This window comes from Platichthys flesus, chromosome 16 (assembly GCF_949316205.1).
Source record: "Platichthys flesus chromosome 16, fPlaFle2.1, whole genome shotgun sequence".
NCBI lineage: Eukaryota > Metazoa > Chordata > Actinopteri > Pleuronectiformes > Pleuronectidae > Platichthys > Platichthys flesus.
The window spans coordinates 497,325-515,936 of record NC_084960.1 but is presented as its reverse complement, the minus strand read 5'-3'; the positions used below and the strand labels follow the sequence as shown (position 1 = coordinate 515,936).

Here is an 18,612-nt window from a genome sequence, read left to right as displayed (position 1 = left end):
AGGATGAAAATGATTCTGTTTATCAACAGAAATCATTTTAAATCTCAAAGAAAAAAGATAAAAACTCAGTTTGTTGTGAACATTCTGTTCATCTGATCAATGCTGCCACCTGCTGTCTGCTCACTGACATGACAACACTTACACATGCAGCAGTGTTGCAATACAAATTACGTTTAAAATCAGAATTAAAACACAGGATCCAGTTTAATAAAATGAAAACAACTGATTTAAACTGTGAATAAACTGGATCCTTTAAAACTTTATCGACTAAAGTCTCAACACAAAACAGAGAAATAAACAAAGACGCTACACAGGGAAGACATCTGGATCGCCCCCTGGTGGCGATCAAACAATCAGACACTGTAATAAAGATGACGTCTTTACTCCAGAAACGAAGACAGTGTTGGCTGTCAATCATGATGCCTCACCTGTTTCATCCATGTTCTAATTTTCTGTTCGTTATAAACAAGTGGACATTAAATAACTATAAAAAATGTGAATCCTAACATTTCATCTTCATCAACAACTGAAAACATTCATCTTCACAGAAACTTAAAAACTGAAGAAATAATAAAAGCGTCTGGGTCAGAGTCTGAGAATTAATTTTTTAATTCATTATTCACTGTAAAAAATGAAACTTTATATGTTCTGATGTTTAAAGCTGCACTTTATTGTCCTGATGAACTTGAATAATTATATTTAATAATAGTCCTTTTCCATTAGTGTTTGAATCGTCTGACATTAAGAGTCTTTAAATCCATTCAGTAGGTAGAAATACTCAGACTTACATCTAGAAGTCATTAAATGTCAGTTTGAATTTTACATATCAACAATTAACACAAACATTTAGCATCGTTTTACTGAATCAAGAGTTTTTCCTTATGTCATCAGAATAAATCCACAGCATCAAGTTTTTTAACATATTTTTATTATCCAGAAAGAAGTTATTTCAGAAAAAATCTGAAATAAAACTCAATAAATATAGTTGGTTGAATTGTATACGTTAAAAAAAGATCATGACGTCGTTGATCATCAGTGACGGACGACACGATCCCCAAGAACTGTCGGGGATCACTTGGACACTACGTTACCCAGAATGCAGCAGTAACAGTCGCCTCTACAAGCTAGAAAATTCTTTATCCCTTAGACAGAAAATAGTAAAGTAATAATATTCTCAGAAAAAGGTCCTAACAAAGGAAACGTCTTAATATTCATTAATACTGAGAAAATACTTGCAATAATTTGAGAGATGAGGAGTTTTTAAGTTCTAATAGTCAAGAGAAGTTTTTGATAATTTTATTCAGGAAAGTTAAAATATTTTGATATAAAATTTATATTTTCAAAAATATATAATTGAGAGGAATATTTTGGTCTTTTTAGAAACTCAACTAATAATTAAGGAGAATGTCAAATAATTCTGATATAAATTTGTTACATTTCAAAAGCCTCAAGATTTTAACAGTAAAAACTACATTTAAAAATAATTCATAATAATAATTCATGGTAAAAATATTTTGACATGAAAAGAATGAATATTAGTTTATATACATCATAATATCATTACAAAAAAGCCAAAACAAAGATTGAATTATTTTAGGAGAAATAAAACCGTATATTCCAGGAAAATGTTTTTTTCAAGTTATATGTGAATTAAGTCAAAAACAAAGATCAACATATGTGACCAAAGAAAATTTACATTTAATGAAACAATCTTGGGACCATGTTACTGTTGTTTGTTTGTTTATGTCGTCATTTAAAGCTTAACAAGCTGTAAAACAGACGTGTCATCGAGTTCAGTCCGATGAATAAATGTGACTGAGATTATTTTACAGTGTAGCTAATGTTCACAGATTTTATTTAACATCAGAAAGTCAAATAATCATTCCTCTTAGCTTAGCTTAGCATAAAGACATTCTCAATGAATTCAATTCAATTCAAACTTTGACATTTGTTTTTTCAGCGAAAAAACAAATGTCTGAGGTACTTGTACTTCATGTGAGTATTTACATGTTGTGCTGCTTAATATTTTTACTCCACACACACGATACGTTCGGTCCTTTACAGATTCAGATAAAATAAATTAATATAATCCGATAATAAATCAGCGCCTCAGGTTTCAATTCCGATATTTTACATTGGGTTGTGCGGAGGTTTGATATGTCTCAGAGCGAGTAGAGCTTCAGCTGCTCCTCCATGTCGCCCTCCGTCACCTCGCCCAGCGCCTCCTGGTTCTCCCTCAGCAGCAGGAAGATGGCTGCCAGCTGCTCCTGTTGCACCCTGGGAAATAAGTCCACACACACACACACACACACACACACACAATGTGAATGTGCTGCTGTCGGAAAGCGTTCAGAATGATGGCGGCAGGACGTCGTGTCTAACGAAGAAAAGATCCGATGAATCCCCGTCTGCGACCTCGTGGGTTCTGTGTCGGAGAACTTACGTTTCTTTGTTATTTTCCCTTTTTGATCCGTTTAATCAGCTCGAAGACAAATTAACAAAATATCCAGGAAACTAAATGAGAACAAATATAAAACATTTTTCATGGAGAGGCGCTGATTGGCTGGTTCGGACACGCCCCCTAACAAAGCCAAGTAAATTGAGAGCGAAGGTCTAATCACAACAGAGAGGAGCAGCTGACCAATCAGAGGCTTCATCAGGAGGGAGGGGCTTCTTAAAGGAGTTTGAGACAGCGGCTGAAAGAGGAGCTGCAGCGAAGGACACTACCAGGAACATGAGTCTGAGCTTCAGAACATGAAAACATTTGACATTAATAACACACATGAAGAAGAGCAGCGAGTCTGAACGCAGCTGGAACAACTCAATTATAATGTTTTCATTTGTAAACTGTATGAGGTTCTTTATGTAAATGATGAGAACAATCCAATTTCAGATTTGAACAACTAATAATAATTTTATGATCCAGAATATAGTGAAGACTCAAAAACAAACACGACAACAGACACGTGCACATTTCACACTTTTATTTCAGGTTTAAACAAACTCAGGAGAACTCAGTCAAACACTGAGTTGGAACTCGGCACAACACTTTAATAGTTTGAATCAAATCACAGCACAATCATTCTTCTACACTTTAACACAACTACACACACACAAGTTTCTGTTAACACTACTCTTAGTTTCAGGGTTTGACAGAAAAATATTTGAACACAAAGAAAGTTAAAAAAAAAAGCAAATTTCTGACGCTAATGACTTTTTCTCTTGAAACTCTGGAGCCAAAGAGGAAACAAATGAGCCAAGAGTAAAGAAAAGCTGATTTTTAATTTCCTTCAAACTCCTCCTCTTCCTCACGAACTGTTCCTCCTCCTCTTCATCACAAACAGACGAAGCTTGTGTGGATCATTGTTCAGGAGCTCTGACAAGAAAAGATCAAATGAGTAAATCTATAAATATACCATTGAGTATTTGTATCTTTGAAACAGTTTAGATGAGAAACAGCTGATTCTTGAGTTTGGTTTCACTCTGAAACGTCTCATCGAAGTTAATTCAAAGTTTTATTGAATAAAAAGTCTGGATAAGCAAAAAGGAAAAACTGACATTGATAAAGTCGGATCAGTTGATCAATAACAGGTTTTTATTATTAATGCTCCAGTTTTTATTTCACAATTTAAAGTGTTTCACTTTCACTTTTCTACCACTTACCTTTTTTCAAATAAATTTGTCTCTTTACTTTATTATTGAAAATGTTACTTATCTGCGGCTTGATACAATATAATATTAATAAGTCAAAATTATTTTAAATTTTACTTTCAGTGTTACTACTACTGAAAGTCCCTTGGGGGCGATGTGGAGCATCACTGACACATTTAGTGTGTTGCTGTGAGCATAGATAAATAAAGGCTAGATGTCTCAGGCAACGGAGTCGAACGTCCGCACATGGCGGCCATCTTGCCACAGGCAGCTCGCTCACCCATAACTTTGTGTTTGTGGTGTACATGTACTTTTTAAATAAAATTAAAAATTCTTGATGTATATTTGTAAAGGGAAATGAACCTATTTTAGAACATTATTCTATTTTTTGGAAATAACCCTAACCCTATTCACAAGTATGCAGTGTCATAACTACATCTCTGACGTGTATAACAGACCACGTACCACTACAACACAATGTTATGGATCAGCGAGCTGACTGTGACAAGATGGCCGCCATGTGATGACGTTCGACTCCATTGGCCGAGACATCTAGCCTTTATATATATATCTATGGCTGTGAGGAGCTCCAGATGTTAGCGACTCACCGTTAGCTGTGGTGTTAGCGCAGCATGCAGGGTTAGCAGCGGAGCTGGACACGCGATGCACACGCAACATTCAACGAGAAGTCGGAGGAAGGAACCTGTCGATGTCGTGAACTTATCGGAACCTTAATAAAAAATCATGAATTCAATCTGTTAAACCTTGAATATGCTCGACAGCGATGTGACGAGATATTAATGATTTAACAGCTTTGATTAAAAAAGCTGCAAAAAGAATTTGTAGAAGAAAAAGATCAAAGAGCCCAAAAGAAAGAAATCTGAATGAAACAATAATAAAAAGAACAAAAACAAAGTTAAGAGTAAAATCAACAAAACATTGAAACTGACGGAGGACGAGCATCTCTACGTTTCCTCGACGACGCTCTGATGGTTAATGTTCCTGTGACATGAACTCACTTTAATATTTACTTTAATGTTTCCTATTTTGTGAAGTGGTTTCTGAAACATCAGAACTCTTCTTTCACATGGAACAGTTTTCTTTCCTGGTCCCTGTGGATGTTTCCTTCGTGTTCTGTCCTTTCCTGCTCCCTCGTCTCCTCTGACCTCACTCAAGTGAGTTCACCATCTGGAGCCTGAGAGGCAGCGAGGTGTAACAGCTGGGGACACTGAACCATAGTTTGATAATGAAGTTTCTCTTTCCAATGTCACAGGATCTTTTCAAAATGAATAAACACAAGTTAATGTTCATTAAATCAGTGAAATCAGTTTTTAAATCATGGAAGATGATTGAATAGGAGTATTGATTATGAATTAATACCTGACAGACAGAACCTGATAGAAACAGACTGATCAGAATCAAGAATCGTTTTCACTCGACTAAATAGATGTGAACTCGTGTGGGGAACATGGGGGGGGGGGGGGGGGGGGGGGCTTGTAAATATTGAATCAAATATTTTATTTCCAATTCCAAAAATGGGCGTATGTGTCACGAAATGTGGGTGTTGTGATTGGTTTCATCAGACTGAAGGGGTTGATTCAAATAAGGTTTGGGTGGAGGTCAGGTGAAGGTTTGGTAGAGGTTTGGGTGGAGGATTGGGTGGAGGATTGGGTGGAGGATTGGTGGAGGTTTGGTGGAGGTTTGGTGGAGGATTGGTGGAGGTTTGGGAAACAGGTCAGGTGAAGGTTTGGGTGGAGGTTTGGTGGAGGTTTGGATGGAGGATTGGGTGGAGGGTTGGGTGGAGGTTTGGGTGGAGGTTTGGGAAACAGGTCAGGTGAAGGTTTGGGTGGAGGTTTGGTGGAGGTTTGGATGGAGGATTGGGTGGAGGGTTGGGTGGAGGTTTGGGTGGAGGTTTGGGAAACAGGTCAGGTGAAGGTTTGGGTGGAGGTTTGGTGGAGGTTTGGATGGAGGATTGGGTGGAGGTTTGGGTGGAGGTTTGGGAAACAGGTCAGGTGAAGGTTTGGGTGGAGGTTTGGGTGGAGGTTTGGTGGAGGATTGGTGGAGGGTTGGGTGGAGGTTTGGTTGGAGGTTTGGGTGGAGGTTTGGGTAGAGGTCTGGGAAACTGGTCAGGTTATACTTAAGAGAAGCGTCACCTTACCATCTCGTCCTAACTCAGCTGAGGTGGATTATAGAGAAGTAAAATCGGGTGTAAGCTCTATCCTGAAAGATAAAGGTGGAGGAAGTCAGATATGAAACACTGGAGCAACAATTCAAAGATTTCACTCGTGAATTCAGAAGAAAATAATTTTGTTATCCGATCAGAGACGAAAACATTTAAATTTTATAATTCAGGATCAACAAATTTAGCTTTTTGCTCCCACTTTTTTTTATGATTTTAGATCACATGACAACACAGCTCCTCCAAAGTGAAGCTGAAGTGTCCTCATCGCCCCCTGGTGGCTGGCTGCAGTATAAAACCCTCCTCCTCCATGTCAGCAGATGGGACATGGATCAAACTAAAATATATAAAAGCGGACGTTAAATAAATGTGTAAAGATGTTTCTGTCGTTTCAGCTCCTTCTCTCTGCTGTTTGTTCTCGTTTCTGATGAGTTCGGTTTGAATCAGTTATTTGATGATATGAAACCAGTGATGATTGACAGCTGAGATCGTGAATCTTGAAGATTTGTATTCATAACATCCGACAAACTTCGCTGTGTGTCAAGTGGACGGAGCTGGTGGACAGACGGGGGACGGACCTACAGAGAGGAATGAGGACGTGTCTCACTCTGAGGGGAAATATTTATTCATCTGTTACATCATTCGATCCCGAGACACAACTCAGAGACAAGAAGAGAAATAAACGTCTTCACCGCCAAGACACAGGAACAAATCCACCAGAACTCGAACTGGGAACTCCCTCAGATACCAGCTGCCTTCAGGCGTGTGACACTGAACATGTGGCCCAGCGGATCACGTGACACTGAACATGTGGCCCAGCGGATCACGTGAGTCCCACAGAACCAAAGGGACTGATGTTTGCTAAGTCATTCTAAACTGTTTCATCACTGAAGCAGAAAAAAGGCAAATTCTATACAGACAGAAGGAGGGACAGATGGACATATGGACAGATGAACGGACGGACAGACAGAAGGAGGGACAGACAGATAAGGTAAGTTCATGCGAGGGAGACACTGAATAAATCAGGAAGTGTTTGTGCGTTAGCGTGTTGTGAGTCGAGCACCCTCCTCTTGGTCATGTGAGTGCAGTGAGGCTGAAGAGGGAACTGACCTCTGCTCCTCCTCCATCTCCTCTTTGGTCATCAGGGTCTCGAACTTGCTCTGTTTCTTTCCAGGAGTGAACTTGACCTGATCTTCAGCTGCAGCCTCGTCTGAAACCAACCAATCACACGTCAGCTACTTACTGCATCTCCTTCTGTCAGGTAGACATGATGCGCGCGCGCACACACACACACACACACACACACACACACACACACACACACACACACACACACACACACACACACACACACACACACACACACACACACACACACACACACACACACACACACACACACACACACACACACACACAGACAGAGAGAGTTTGTGTATCAGATGTAAATAAACCTGCTGATCGCTCGGACGTTATTTTTCCTGTGATCTTTATCTTCTGATTATTTTAAGTGTATAGAATTGTATATGATAGAAGTGTGTGTGTTAGAAGCTGATCTACAGGAAGTGACTTACAGGAAGTGACCTATCAGCTGCTCTCTCTCTTCACTGTCTAGATTCAACCGATCCGTTCATAAAGATCCACTCAGATAAACAGGATTCAGGTTCTTCTGCTCTGGCTTCCCTCTCTGGACCACAGGATTCAGGTTCTTCTACACTGGCTTCCCTCTCTGGACCACAGGGTTCAGGTTCTTCTGCTCTGGCTTCACTCTCTGGACCACAGGGTTCAGGTTCTTCTACACTGGCTTCCCTCTCTGGACCTACGTCTATTCTGTTATCAACAGTCTGTGGTTTCACCATCTGCTGCTGATTGGTCCTCATTCTGATCCGGATGCAGCAGACTTACCGTTGTTCAGGACAGTCTCTGGTTCTGGTTCTCTGTCATTCTCAATCAAGAGTTCAGGGGTCAGCAGGACTTCTTCTGTGAGACCAGGTATCAGCTCAGGTAAAGACTCCTCCTCCACTGGGACCACTTCAGGTACCGGTTCAGATTCCACCACAGGTTCTGGATCATATTCGTACACTGCTTCTGGGACTTCAACTGGTTCTAGGATTTCAACTGGTTCTGGGACTTCAACTGCTTCTGGGACTTCAACTGCTTCTGGGACTTCAACTGGTACTGGCACTGGTTCAGGCCCAAGTTCTGGCTCTGGAACAGCTTCTGATACAGCAGCTACTTCTTGTGCTGAAACTGGTTCTGGTACTGTCTCTGGGACTTGGACTAATTCTGGGACAGGTTCTGGGACAGGCTCTGATTCTGGGACAGGTTCTGGTTCTTTCACTGGTTCTGGTTCAACCTGAAAAGACAAAAGGATTTGAACAGTGAGTTACTGAGATCATGTTCAGTTTCTGTTGTGTTGTTGGATTGTGTGTTCTTTTTGTGTAGTGCATTGTGAGTCTGTGCGACACGTTGTGAAACCTCAGTTTCACGTTAATGTGACGTTGACGTCTCGGTCAGAAAAGTAAAGACGAGTGAGATGAGTCTAAAACCCCCTCAGCACAGAGGTTGTGGTATCAGGAGGCTGACCTTTGACCTCGGACACGGCAGCTGTCAGGTGCAGATCTCGTTGAGGATCCTCCGCCGCCTGCCGCCGACATTCACACAAATGAAAACCTCTTCAGCCAAACAGCCTTCGCCTCCTGCCGCCGGCCTCACACACACATCTGTGTCTTCAGAGACGTCCACCCCACCTGTCCTTCCTCAAGAGTCCTGGTCTCTCCAGACACACACACCAGGGTCACACTCTGTGATCGCAGCCTGTTACACCAATGATACAGCATCCTGACGTCACATGACATCAAAGCGATGAGGAGGAATCAGTGTAATGGAGTATTTCTACTTTTACTCAGGTGAAGGATCCGTGTTGGCTCCACCTGACACCAGAGGAAGAACCCACATGATGTCATCAGTCACTTCCTGCTGCGTCTCCTCTCAATGACCTCACAGCAAAGACCCGACTCATCGTTTCATGACTCAGCACCACAACATCACAGAACCAGAGTCCTCTGCTTCGAGCTTCCATCAAACACTCGTCTCCTCTTCAGCTTACCCCCCCCCCTCCCACAGGACTCTCTGAGTTTATACATCATGTCCCGCCTCCTGCTCTACAGGCTCCGCCCCTCGCCTGGATGTTCCCACATGTTCCTCAGAACACACTTTGGAAACATGAAAACTAACTTTAGAGACACAACTTCATATGTTGTGGTGCTGACACACACACTGCTGCTGTTGCTCTGCTGTCATCTCTGGGATGTAGAACATGAGGAAGACGCTGGTGTGAGATCAGCTGCCTCCAACACACTCATGTTTCCATATATGGAGCTGAACCGACCCCAGCGACTCGTGAGTCACGTTCAGAGAACGAGAGAAGAACAGTTCAAAGTCCACGTCATGAGTCTGAAACAGATTCATCCACAAGCGTCCTGAGACGCTGAGACAGCTTCAGTGTCCTCTTCTTCACAGCTGCCGGCCGGCCGGAGCGGAGCAGACTCCAGACTGTAACTCTAGAAGAAGGAACAGGACAACATGCTAACAACATAAATGTCAAAAAGCCAAACTGGAGTCTGATGTGTGAGTGTGAGGAGGACACCAGGGACCGGCCGGGGGACGTTTGGACATTGGATCATTAAGAGTTAAGATCAAACAGATTGTCCAAGTGAGATTAACGTCCTAAGACCTCAGGACATTCTTTCATCCACGTTTTTACTTGAACTTTTTATAACATTTTGATGATTATATTGAACTTTATGGAAACATCAGCGCCACCTTCAGGTCACACATGTGCAACGCGAGGCCGTTGGTTCAGTTTGTTCTAGACAGAAATAAAGTTACTTAGAAACTGACGCTGCAGGAAACATGAGGTTCAGCTCGTTGTCCCACTCGTGGACCACAGCAGCTCGACTGAACCTTCCTCACAGGAAGTCTAATCCTCCTCTTCTTCAAATGTTACTGATGAGCCAACTCACAACATCTGGGTGAAAAATGTACATCTATGTATTTATTCAGTTTCTTACACTACTTCAGTTATTTTATGCTTTATTATGGTTTATTGATTTACATTTTAACGGAGGTTTTACAGATTTTAGTTAATATTTGAAATACCCAGGAGGTGAAATAAGGATGTAGAGCCCGGAGGAGCAGCAGAGGTCGGAGCAGCGGCGTTGATGTTGTGGGTCACAGCTTCAGTCATTAAACAACAACACTCACTGTGTTTCAGACGCACCACTCACAAACACACAGGCGTCCTTTATGTGGTCACAATGTCCCATGATGCAGTGCGGCGGCTGTCCGACAGCTGAGGGGTGTGCGTGCCGGCCTCAGCGAGGAGGAGGAGGGTGTGGCTGAAGACGCAGGAAAGGCCTGTTTTATATTTGGCTCAGACCTCCGTGTCCGGGGACAGCGTGTTGACGGGTCATCACTCACAAGCTCTCAGTCCTAATTCACACATCAGAGACAACAGAGACTCCAGAAGGGACAACAGACCAACACGGTCTCCGATCAGGTGGCTGAACATTACATCCACAAAGTCAGAGCTTCAGATTCACGCTGAGATGAAAACTTGAGACCAGACTTTGTGGAAACCTGATAAAACATCAGGAATCACAGGTCAGTGGTTCAACCTCCGGGACCCTGAACAGATCAGCAGTGGAGCTGTGGGCGCTCGTTAACATGAGGACATGAGGAGACCTGTGTCCATCGCTCAGAGGACGAGTGATCTGTTAAAGACCTGGGGACTGAAAACTAATTCAACCTGAGACACGGTGGGACAATCAGAGACATGTCCAGCCCAGCGCTGTGTCCCAGCTGTCAAACGTCATGTGGAGGGGACACCCCCTCCCCCACAGTCCACTTCAGACATGTGACACCAGGAACATGTGTAAATATAGGATCCATGTATCCGTCGCATGTTCAGCGGCAGTAAGCACATTCCTGTCTTTTTAAAGGACGCAGCTCGAAGAGGACAAAGGTCAAACAGATCCAACACATCGGGGTCAACCACGTCTGAGGACTAACTACGTCCAGACACCAGGGGGCGTCGGGCCCAGCATCACCTGATCGGTTAGTTTTGGTTTCACATTGGGATTTAGGGACGAAAGAATTTAGTCTGACTAAGACCCGTCCTCTCGTCATCAGCCACATGGGCGGAGTCTACCTGTACTTGACTCTGATTGGTCTGTGGACGCCGTCTGACGTGGGGGTGCTGTCAGTTGGGGGGGGGGGGGGGGGGGGTAGTCTTTCTTTTTGACGGTGGAATTGAATAAAGCTTCATTTGGTTGCCATGGTAACATCATTAAAGTCGCTGTTAACTGATCCAGGTTCAGTTTGATCTGGAGCCAGAACTCCTCCTGTGCTCTGAGGAGCCGTTCACACCTGATGTCGAACCAGGTGTGAACCAGCAAGGTTCTGACTAGAGGCTGGACATGTGTGGACACCAGGCGGACCCAGAATGCATCTGTGTGGACGGACACACAAAGAGAACTTGTATCTGCTCAACAACTCGGTTCTGACACCGACACCAGAACTCTGAGCGATAATGATCAGTGGAATCCAACCACACCATGAACTCAAGTCATTACAGAACATCCACTTCAACTGAACTTCCACAAGAAATCACAGTTTTGTCTTTATTAAAAAAATCATCTGTACATAAAAACGTTTGAATGAAGTAAAACTGTGATTTCATGTCAAAGTTTAATTGAAATTAATTAGCTTTTATCATTTTGTTAGTTTGTTAACAGACTCTTTGATGAGTTGACCCATCTCAGGTTTATTGATTTAAATTACTCTGTTAATTTGTTCAGGTAATATATCAATACAATGATATATTAATCAATATGTATTTATAGTTTTGTTCTGTATTACTGATTTAGATTTGTCTGACTCAAAATAGCTGTGTCAATTTAAGTCTTTTTCTTAATGTGATTTGTTATTTTTCACTTATTCATGATTCTGATCAATAACATCATAAATCTTAACTAAACTGACCTTCACCGGGACGACCTGGATCTTCTCAGCCGGGGCAGGAGGCTCAGTCCTCGGGGACACTTCGGGCTCGGGTCGGCTCGGCTGCCCCAGAGCTCTGGACGGAGGGACGTCGTCTCCGTAGCCGACTTTGGGCGTCTTGTTCCGGGCAGCGGCGGCGGAGGCGTCGGGCTTTTTATTGAGGAACGACGAGGCGAAATAAATGGCCACGACAGTGAAGAGGATGGCGGGAATAACGAAGGTCGGGTCCAGGTCCATGATGGCGGATTAACGGGAGAAGTTACCGGTGATTCCAGGAGTGTGTGAGTGAGTCTGTGAGTGTCTGTGTGTGTGTTGATCCTGCTGCTGTCACACACACACTGAGCTTCAGCCCCTCGCACACACACTAACAGCTGATCCAACAACACACACATCCTCTTCCCCTTCACAATCAAAGCCGCTACAGGAAATGCTTGTTTACCTTTCAAAATAAAAATGACCAGGGACAAATCAACCCCAAAAGGCTGATTAGAGAAAATAAAGTTACATTTTAAAACAACCGTTTAACTTTAGAACACTTTCTTGATATCTACTCTTAATATTCTCTATATAAAGACATTCATTGAGCACAGGAATCTGATCAGTTCTTCTCCAGGTCTGAATGAACATTTGAACAGAATCTGAACGAGCTCCCTCCAGGCGCTGCTGAGAGATTGAGTTCACAACGAAGGGACAGACATGCAATGTGGACACATGCAGCCGAGAGGTGTCTCCGGCACAGAGACGCAAAAACAATGTGACACTGGCTCAAGTCATTACAAAAGAGTTTATTGATCACAGCCGGGTCTCATCCTCACATCAACAGTTACTCTGCTCAGGAGATTCGAGCATCGACGTCACACTCAGTAGAACCTCTTCCCAGCGGAGCTTCACCCAGACGCAGGAGGAAGGCACCGTGTGAGCCCAGCAGGTCACTGCCTTCACTTCAACAAGACTCAGGCAAAGACACAGACACACAACAAACTTTATAGGCACTTTAGTCTAAAGCCACAGAAACGACATCAGCTGCACGTGCAACACAAACCATTCCCTCCGTCATTTTTCATGTTAAGACTCCTCTGGTTCCGACTGCTGATGACGTCACGTCTTACAGTGTTCTGAGTTTCCTCAACTGTTCTGCCGCCAGGTCTGACCTTTATGTCTCCGTGTTTTACAAAAGAAAGGACATTTGAAGATTTCATACTAAAGACAAAGAGTCGCTCTTAACCAATCAGGAGTCAGTCTCAGCTGTCAGTCACTATGTCTCAGCCTGTTTTTATATCAACAAATACCTAATTAATACCAAACTGATCTGAAACACAGCAAACATCAGTGAGATAGGAGCTGATAATTATAATTTTCAATATGTAGTTCTAAATTGTTAAATGTCTACTGTCTAGTTTGGTCTCATCTGCTAACATGGAGGAGAGGTTTCTGAGCAGTACTGCAGTCAGCCACCAGGAGGCGATTGAGAGGCTTGGCTTCACTTTGAGGAGACGTCATGTTGTCCATCTTGACAGGTAGAAACTACTATGATGACTTTATCATTTTGACTCTAGTCGATTTTATTCTTTAATTTTTTTTAATTCACATTTGTTTTTCCAACATTTAAATTTTTCTCTGTAAAGATGATTTATTATTGACTTAAGTAGATTCTATGTGATTTTGCTTCTCAACCATGAGGCGAGGATTGTGTTTATGTTATAATATTACAGGAAGCTTCAGACGACAGATCAACATCAAACTAACTGTAATCATTATTTTTGTAACTTTTTAAATGTTGTTTTTGTCACAATGAGTAGAATTTAACTCCCGTCAGTCACACTTCAAGTATCGGATTGAAAAACCACTAGAGAAAAAAGGTTTTTCAATACATTCCTGCAGCATCAAACAATAACTGATACAGAAATTAATTAATGACGTGACCTGGACAAGCAAAAATACATATTTTTGTGAAATCAATTTAAGTTTTTAAAATCTCCTTTAAAATCTATGTTTTGGCCTATTGAAGGAAACAAATTGAGTTTTCTTGAGCTGCAGATTCTCTGATTTGCACTTGCTGCTGTGACGTCATCGTTCACCTGTTTCCTGTTTAAGTTTAATAAAGTTTTACGTGCACAGATAATCTCGTTCAGAACCACTTCAGAGATTTAACCTGCAGAAGTTTAAACCTCTGACGACTGAACTTGTCGACAGATTGAATTCTTGAACAAACCCTCGGAAACGTCTCGTTCTCTCCGTCTCAGCACAAGCTCACTGAAGGAAGCTGAGTTTTAAAGACCCGCCTCCCAAACCACAACTGTCTTTGATTGGCTAGAATTTGTCTTCACACATCAGAGACACAAAATCGTGATGGTGTTTAAAGCACAATGGTGGCAAGTGTCCATCCTCCTGCTTTATCTACACCTTGCTTCTCGGCGGCAGCCATCTTGGCTCTAAAGGCAGCCAGACGGCTGTCACTCTGGGATTCAGACACGGAACCTGAAGCAGCTGGAGAAGGAGTCAGGCGGGGGGTTGGAGGGGGCGGAGGCGGGAGGTCACCGTGACGAGCTCCTCTCTTTGCTGACGCAGTCGTCCTGACCGCTCGTGTCTCCGTTGGCCGCCATGCTGCAGGTGCGTCTCTTCTTCCTGCGGTGGGACATGGTGTCGCCCTCAGAGCCGGACTCTGCCTGCGGGAACACAGTGTACGGACACACTGTTACAACATGTTAAAGACGTGTTGGGTTACAGCGACGGGACACGTGTGTCACATGTTAGCACCTGTTGGCTGCCCTCACTTCATGCCCCGCTGACATGACTGCTGCTGACTGTGGAACAGTTTCATACTCAACTCTAGATCACACACAGCAGGAACACGCCTCCTCTTAATAATATGGAAATTATGCAAATTGAACTTCACTGTCAAATCCAATACCTTGTGTTTACATTAGAGTTTCTTTGATAGATTTAAATGTATTCTTTTTAATAAGAGAAAACTAGTCACGTCCTCTGGGACTTCCACAGATCTGTGGGTTTAGCACGTACATTAGAGTCGGACGAGCTGGAGGAGGACGATGATGAAGAGTCACTGGAGCTGTCTGAGGCAATGCCTGTCGCCTCCTGCAGGTCCACTTTGTCTGCCAACACCGCCATGTCGGGCCGCTCCTGCTTCAGAACACTGAAACCACAAAGCAACAAGCTGTCAGGCTGGGAAATCCTACGACTTCTGATGAAGAAGAATCAGGAGACATCTTTAAACTGTAGATTTTAAACTCATCACTGTTTTCAGACCTTCCCTGAACTTTGAACTCATTCCTGACAGGTTCCTCACATGTTCCTCACATGTTCTACAGGTTCTCTCTGTGAGAATGTCTGAGTCAGTGTCTCTGGACATGTTCTGATCTTCTCCTGCAGCCTCCTGGTAACATGTGTGTAACATGTCAGAGTGAGTCCATGTGAGGAACCAGCAGGACAATGTGTGGAAGCTTCCCAGTGAGCGAGTGGACGTGTGGATGAGGTTTCTAACACGTGACGTGAAACTAGAAGAACACAAACATCTCAGGATGAAGAAGAGGAGCCGGACACGTAGAAGATGAAGACGTCCACTTGGAAGCACGAGGAGTAACAGGATTTGGTGATGAGACCTTGTGGAGGAGCTGTAAACAACAACACATCTGAGCTGTGACTGACTCTCAGAGGAATCTTACCGATACCACTTCCTGGACAGCTTGGGTCGTCCCCGCACAGTTTTGTGCCACACGATGGGGAAGTTGGTTGAGCTGGCAAAGTTCTGCGTGACGGCGATGGTTGTGTCCATGTTGAGAACAACGTGCCACCATCCACCTGCACACACACACACAGCCAGTTACCATTAACATCAAAGGGGAAATAAATCTGCCGACTGGAAATCAGACATTAAACCATAAATCATATCTGATATTTAGAGCTGAACCAGGTTCAGTTGGATCCAGATCTCCTCTTCTGCTCTGAGGAACTTTTCACACCTGATGTTTAGTCACAGACTGAACTGAAGAGTCTGAAGCTCTGACAACATCAAGACTTTTTTTATTAAAGACGTTTTAACCTATGATTATGAAAATGGTAAATTAACATTGTTGTTGAGTTAAATAGCAAACGTCTATCTTTAAAACATTAAGCTGCATTTAACTGTTCAGAACCACGTGTTGTCCTCAGGGGGACCGAGGTCTAATCTACAGTCACACAGGTAAAGTCTGAATCCTGGAGCGAGGAGCCGCTGAGGGTTTAATCGGCCTCATCACATTAGCTCTGTTGGCATTAAGGGAATCTAGGCCACATCCGTGTCATTGCATGTTGTCACATGTCGCTGTCCCTACAGTCAACACGCCCGTCACGCAGCTGCTGAGCTACTGAGAATGTACAAGGTGTCCAGTCTGGTTTCTGATTGGTTGCCTTATTAGACAGGACAGAGTCAAATAAAGACGGAGACAGAAAACGTGTTTCTTCACTGACCAGGCACAAAAACCGTCTCCCCGGGTTTTTGGAGGATCTCCAGCGGCGTGAACTCCGGCGGCCAGCTGGGCTGCTGCGTGCGTGGGTACACCACATTGAACCAGGTGATGGCCTCGTCCTGCTGGTTGCCTCCGTCCTCTCGGCTCACTTTGATCAGCTCTCGGGGCGTGTTGGTGGGGAACAGACACCACCTCTTGTGACCCTGAACCAGGGCGTTCCATGCGCTGGTGCCCAGGGGGTCGATGTGGATTCCTGTGCCCGAGCGAGCCGGACCCATCACAAACCATCTGTGGTGGAGGAAACGGTTTTACACTTCATCGCAGAAACATTTAACGGATCGGCAGGTTTCACCGAGATAAATTTAACTAGACTTTTAATCTTTACTTAAATTCAGCACTTTTCATTATCGTCCACAGACCTTTGTAGGAAGGTGAAGTTAATGCTTCAAACTGCTGAAAACAGAGGTTGTTCAGAAATTTAAAATAGGACACGTCTGAAGATTCTTCAGGAAATGACATCACAGGAAGTGAGTAGAACCTGAGGTACACTTCTACTGCAGGGTTTTATAGGATTATTCATGTGTCTGTATAAAAGTGGGTGTTTGTGTGTAAATGTTCATATGTGTATTCTAACGTAATTGTCAACATAAATCTTAATGTCTTTGATAATAAATATGAACGTGGGCAGATTACAGATCAGTTTTGTGTTTACGAACTTGTACGGCGGTCTGCGTTTCTCTCCTGCAAACTGGAAGAGGTCGTCCCTGAAGAAGACGGGGACCTGGTAGTCGTCCAGCAGCTTCCGGCGTTTGGCGTGTTCCCCGTAGCTGCTGTCGAAGATGTAGAGCGGGCTGTCATCCCTGGTGTTCTCCAGGTACTCCATGTAGTACTTCATCTTCATCTTCACCGAGTAGCCGTCGTTGTCCTCCCCGCACTTGAACTTCTGGTTGCGGTACTTGCGCTTGAGTCGCTCCAGAGTCCATTTTTCTCGGGCGGGCCAGCTCTCCTGGCTGTTCTGAAGGACCACGGGCTTGTAGGGTCGCTCGAAGCGCCGGATGAACTCTTCAGGACTGAGATGGAGGGTGTCCACACGCTCCACGTTGTCCTGAAACACAGCAGCCATCAGTTCACTGGTCCACCATGACAGAGCACAAACTGAGGCAGAATCCCAGAGGAAAACTACAGATCATGTTCGGGAGCAGGAGGAAGAATCACAGCAACATAAATCATTGAGAGACAAACCTCATCTACAGCTGCTGGGATATTAGATATTTATTTAAATCCCACAAACTAGTTTTTATGTGGAATTGCTGCTGTGATCATGTTGGTTTATGACCAATGATTGACAGGAGTAGATGCGACATCATGTGGACTTTTCCTTCTGATGGTTCTGGTGGTTCTGAGGTGAACAGTAAATCCATCCCTGCAGCAGGAAACACAGGAACCGCTCCGAGCACCACGTGAAGTGCAGGAAAACACATTTAACTAAGTACGAGTATATTAAACTGAAGGAAGTTTAGTACTTGGTTAATGTACTTGTTCATATTTCAGCAGTTATCGTATTCCGCTTTATGATGCAGAAGATAAATCCACTATGGAACTAGGATGAACTACCGGGTGTGTCTGATGCAGCTTTAATGTGACGAACACACTCAATTCACTAGTTATCTTTCAAACACAACCTATTTCTCTTAAAGTGTATTTTGATGCCAACACAACAGTGGATGTAAAGTAAGTTCTCCGGGTCACAGAATGTGTCGCAACACCGGAGCTCTTCCCGATGTGTACGTGACCAGCTGCACTCCTGCTGTTAGCCTAGCGGTTAGCTTAGCTGCTAGCTCAGCCTCCGGGTTCCTGTTACCTTGACGGTTCGGTGCGACAGGTCGAACGTCTCGTGGTACCCGTGTTTGATCCAGTCCGACGAGTCCTTCAGCTCGGGTCTGGCGCTCCGCTTCGCCTCTTTGATCCTCTTCTTACTCTTATGGTTCATTTCTCCTCTTGGCTTGTGGCGCTGGCTCAGTTAGCTATGAAGCTAACCCGGGGCTACCAAACAATCACATCCAATAGCCTGCGCTGGTCAGCGGTTCGCCGCGCTGAGCTCAGCTTCCACGAACCAGAGGAGCGGTTCAGCCGTTTCAATCTGATTAAACCTGTTTAACGCAGCACAGAGAAGAGGACTCTTTAATGATACAGTGCTAACAACAGCTAACAGCTGCTAACAACAGCTAACAGTGGCTAGCATCAGCTAGCTGC

The 18,612-nt window shown here is 43.7% G+C and overlaps 2 protein-coding genes across 7 annotated transcripts; both read right to left on the bottom strand.

The window, feature by feature from the left end:
* Positions 1–654: 654 nt before the first annotated feature.
* Positions 655–12,255, bottom strand: si:ch73-366l1.5 (FILIA-N KH-like domain-containing protein). 6 transcript variants are annotated; one of them, XR_009924349.1, is made up of 6 exons: positions 11,876–12,254; positions 7,736–8,186; positions 6,941–7,040; positions 5,810–5,871; positions 4,260–4,381; positions 2,970–3,376 (listed from the first exon to the last, which is right to left on the bottom strand). XR_009924349.1 is itself a non-coding variant. In XM_062408238.1 (5 exons), exons 1-4 carry the CDS (start codon positions 12,128–12,130, stop codon positions 5,838–5,840), a joined length of 840 nt encoding a protein of 279 aa, XP_062264222.1. In that variant the 5' UTR covers positions 12,131–12,254; the 3' UTR covers positions 655–2,277; positions 5,810–5,837. The 6 variants fall into 6 exon arrangements, 4 of the variants coding, with proteins under 4 accessions (XP_062264222.1, XP_062264220.1, XP_062264221.1 ...); XM_062408238.1 differs by lacking the exons at positions 2,970–3,376; positions 4,260–4,381 and adding an exon at positions 655–2,277; XR_009924350.1 differs by lacking the exon at positions 5,810–5,871.
* Positions 12,256–12,658: 403 nt separating this feature from the next.
* jmjd6 (jumonji domain containing 6, arginine demethylase and lysine hydroxylase) lies at positions 12,659–18,604 on the bottom strand. Its single transcript, XM_062408233.1, has 6 exons — positions 18,221–18,604; positions 17,076–17,464; positions 16,361–16,647; positions 15,577–15,712; positions 14,915–15,047; positions 12,659–14,559 (listed from the first exon to the last, which is right to left on the bottom strand). The coding sequence occupies exons 1-6, from the start codon at positions 18,347–18,349 to the stop codon at positions 14,428–14,430; spliced, it is 1,206 nt and encodes a 401-aa protein (XP_062264217.1). The 5' UTR covers positions 18,350–18,604; the 3' UTR covers positions 12,659–14,427.
* Between the last annotated feature and the right edge of the window lie 8 nt (positions 18,605–18,612).

What these genes read in the sequence shown, in the direction of transcription:
- si:ch73-366l1.5 (XM_062408236.1), bottom strand. Translation starts at nt 12,130, where the DNA reads ATGGACCTGGACCCGACCTTCGTTATTCCCGCCATCCTCTTCACTGTC. An exon ending in TCCAGGTCGTCCCGGTGAAG is followed by an intron (nt 8,187 to 11,875) that starts GTCAGTTTAGTT and finishes TTGTCTTTTCAG; the next exon opens with GTTGAACCAGAACCAGTGAA. An exon ending in AGAGACTGTCCTGAACAACG is followed by an intron (nt 7,041 to 7,735) that starts GTAAGTCTGCTG and finishes GGTTGGTTTCAG; the next exon opens with ACGAGGCTGCAGCTGAAGAT.
- jmjd6 (XM_062408233.1), bottom strand. Translation starts at nt 18,349, where the DNA reads ATGAACCATAAGAGTAAGAAGAGGATCAAAGAGGCGAAGCGGAGCGCC. An exon ending in TGTCGCACCGAACCGTCAAG is followed by an intron (nt 17,465 to 18,220) that starts GTAACAGGAACC and finishes GCTGTGTTTCAG; the next exon opens with GACAACGTGGAGCGTGTGGA. An exon ending in AAACGCAGACCGCCGTACAA is followed by an intron (nt 16,648 to 17,075) that starts GTTCGTAAACAC and finishes CCTCCACCACAG; the next exon opens with ATGGTTTGTGATGGGTCCGG.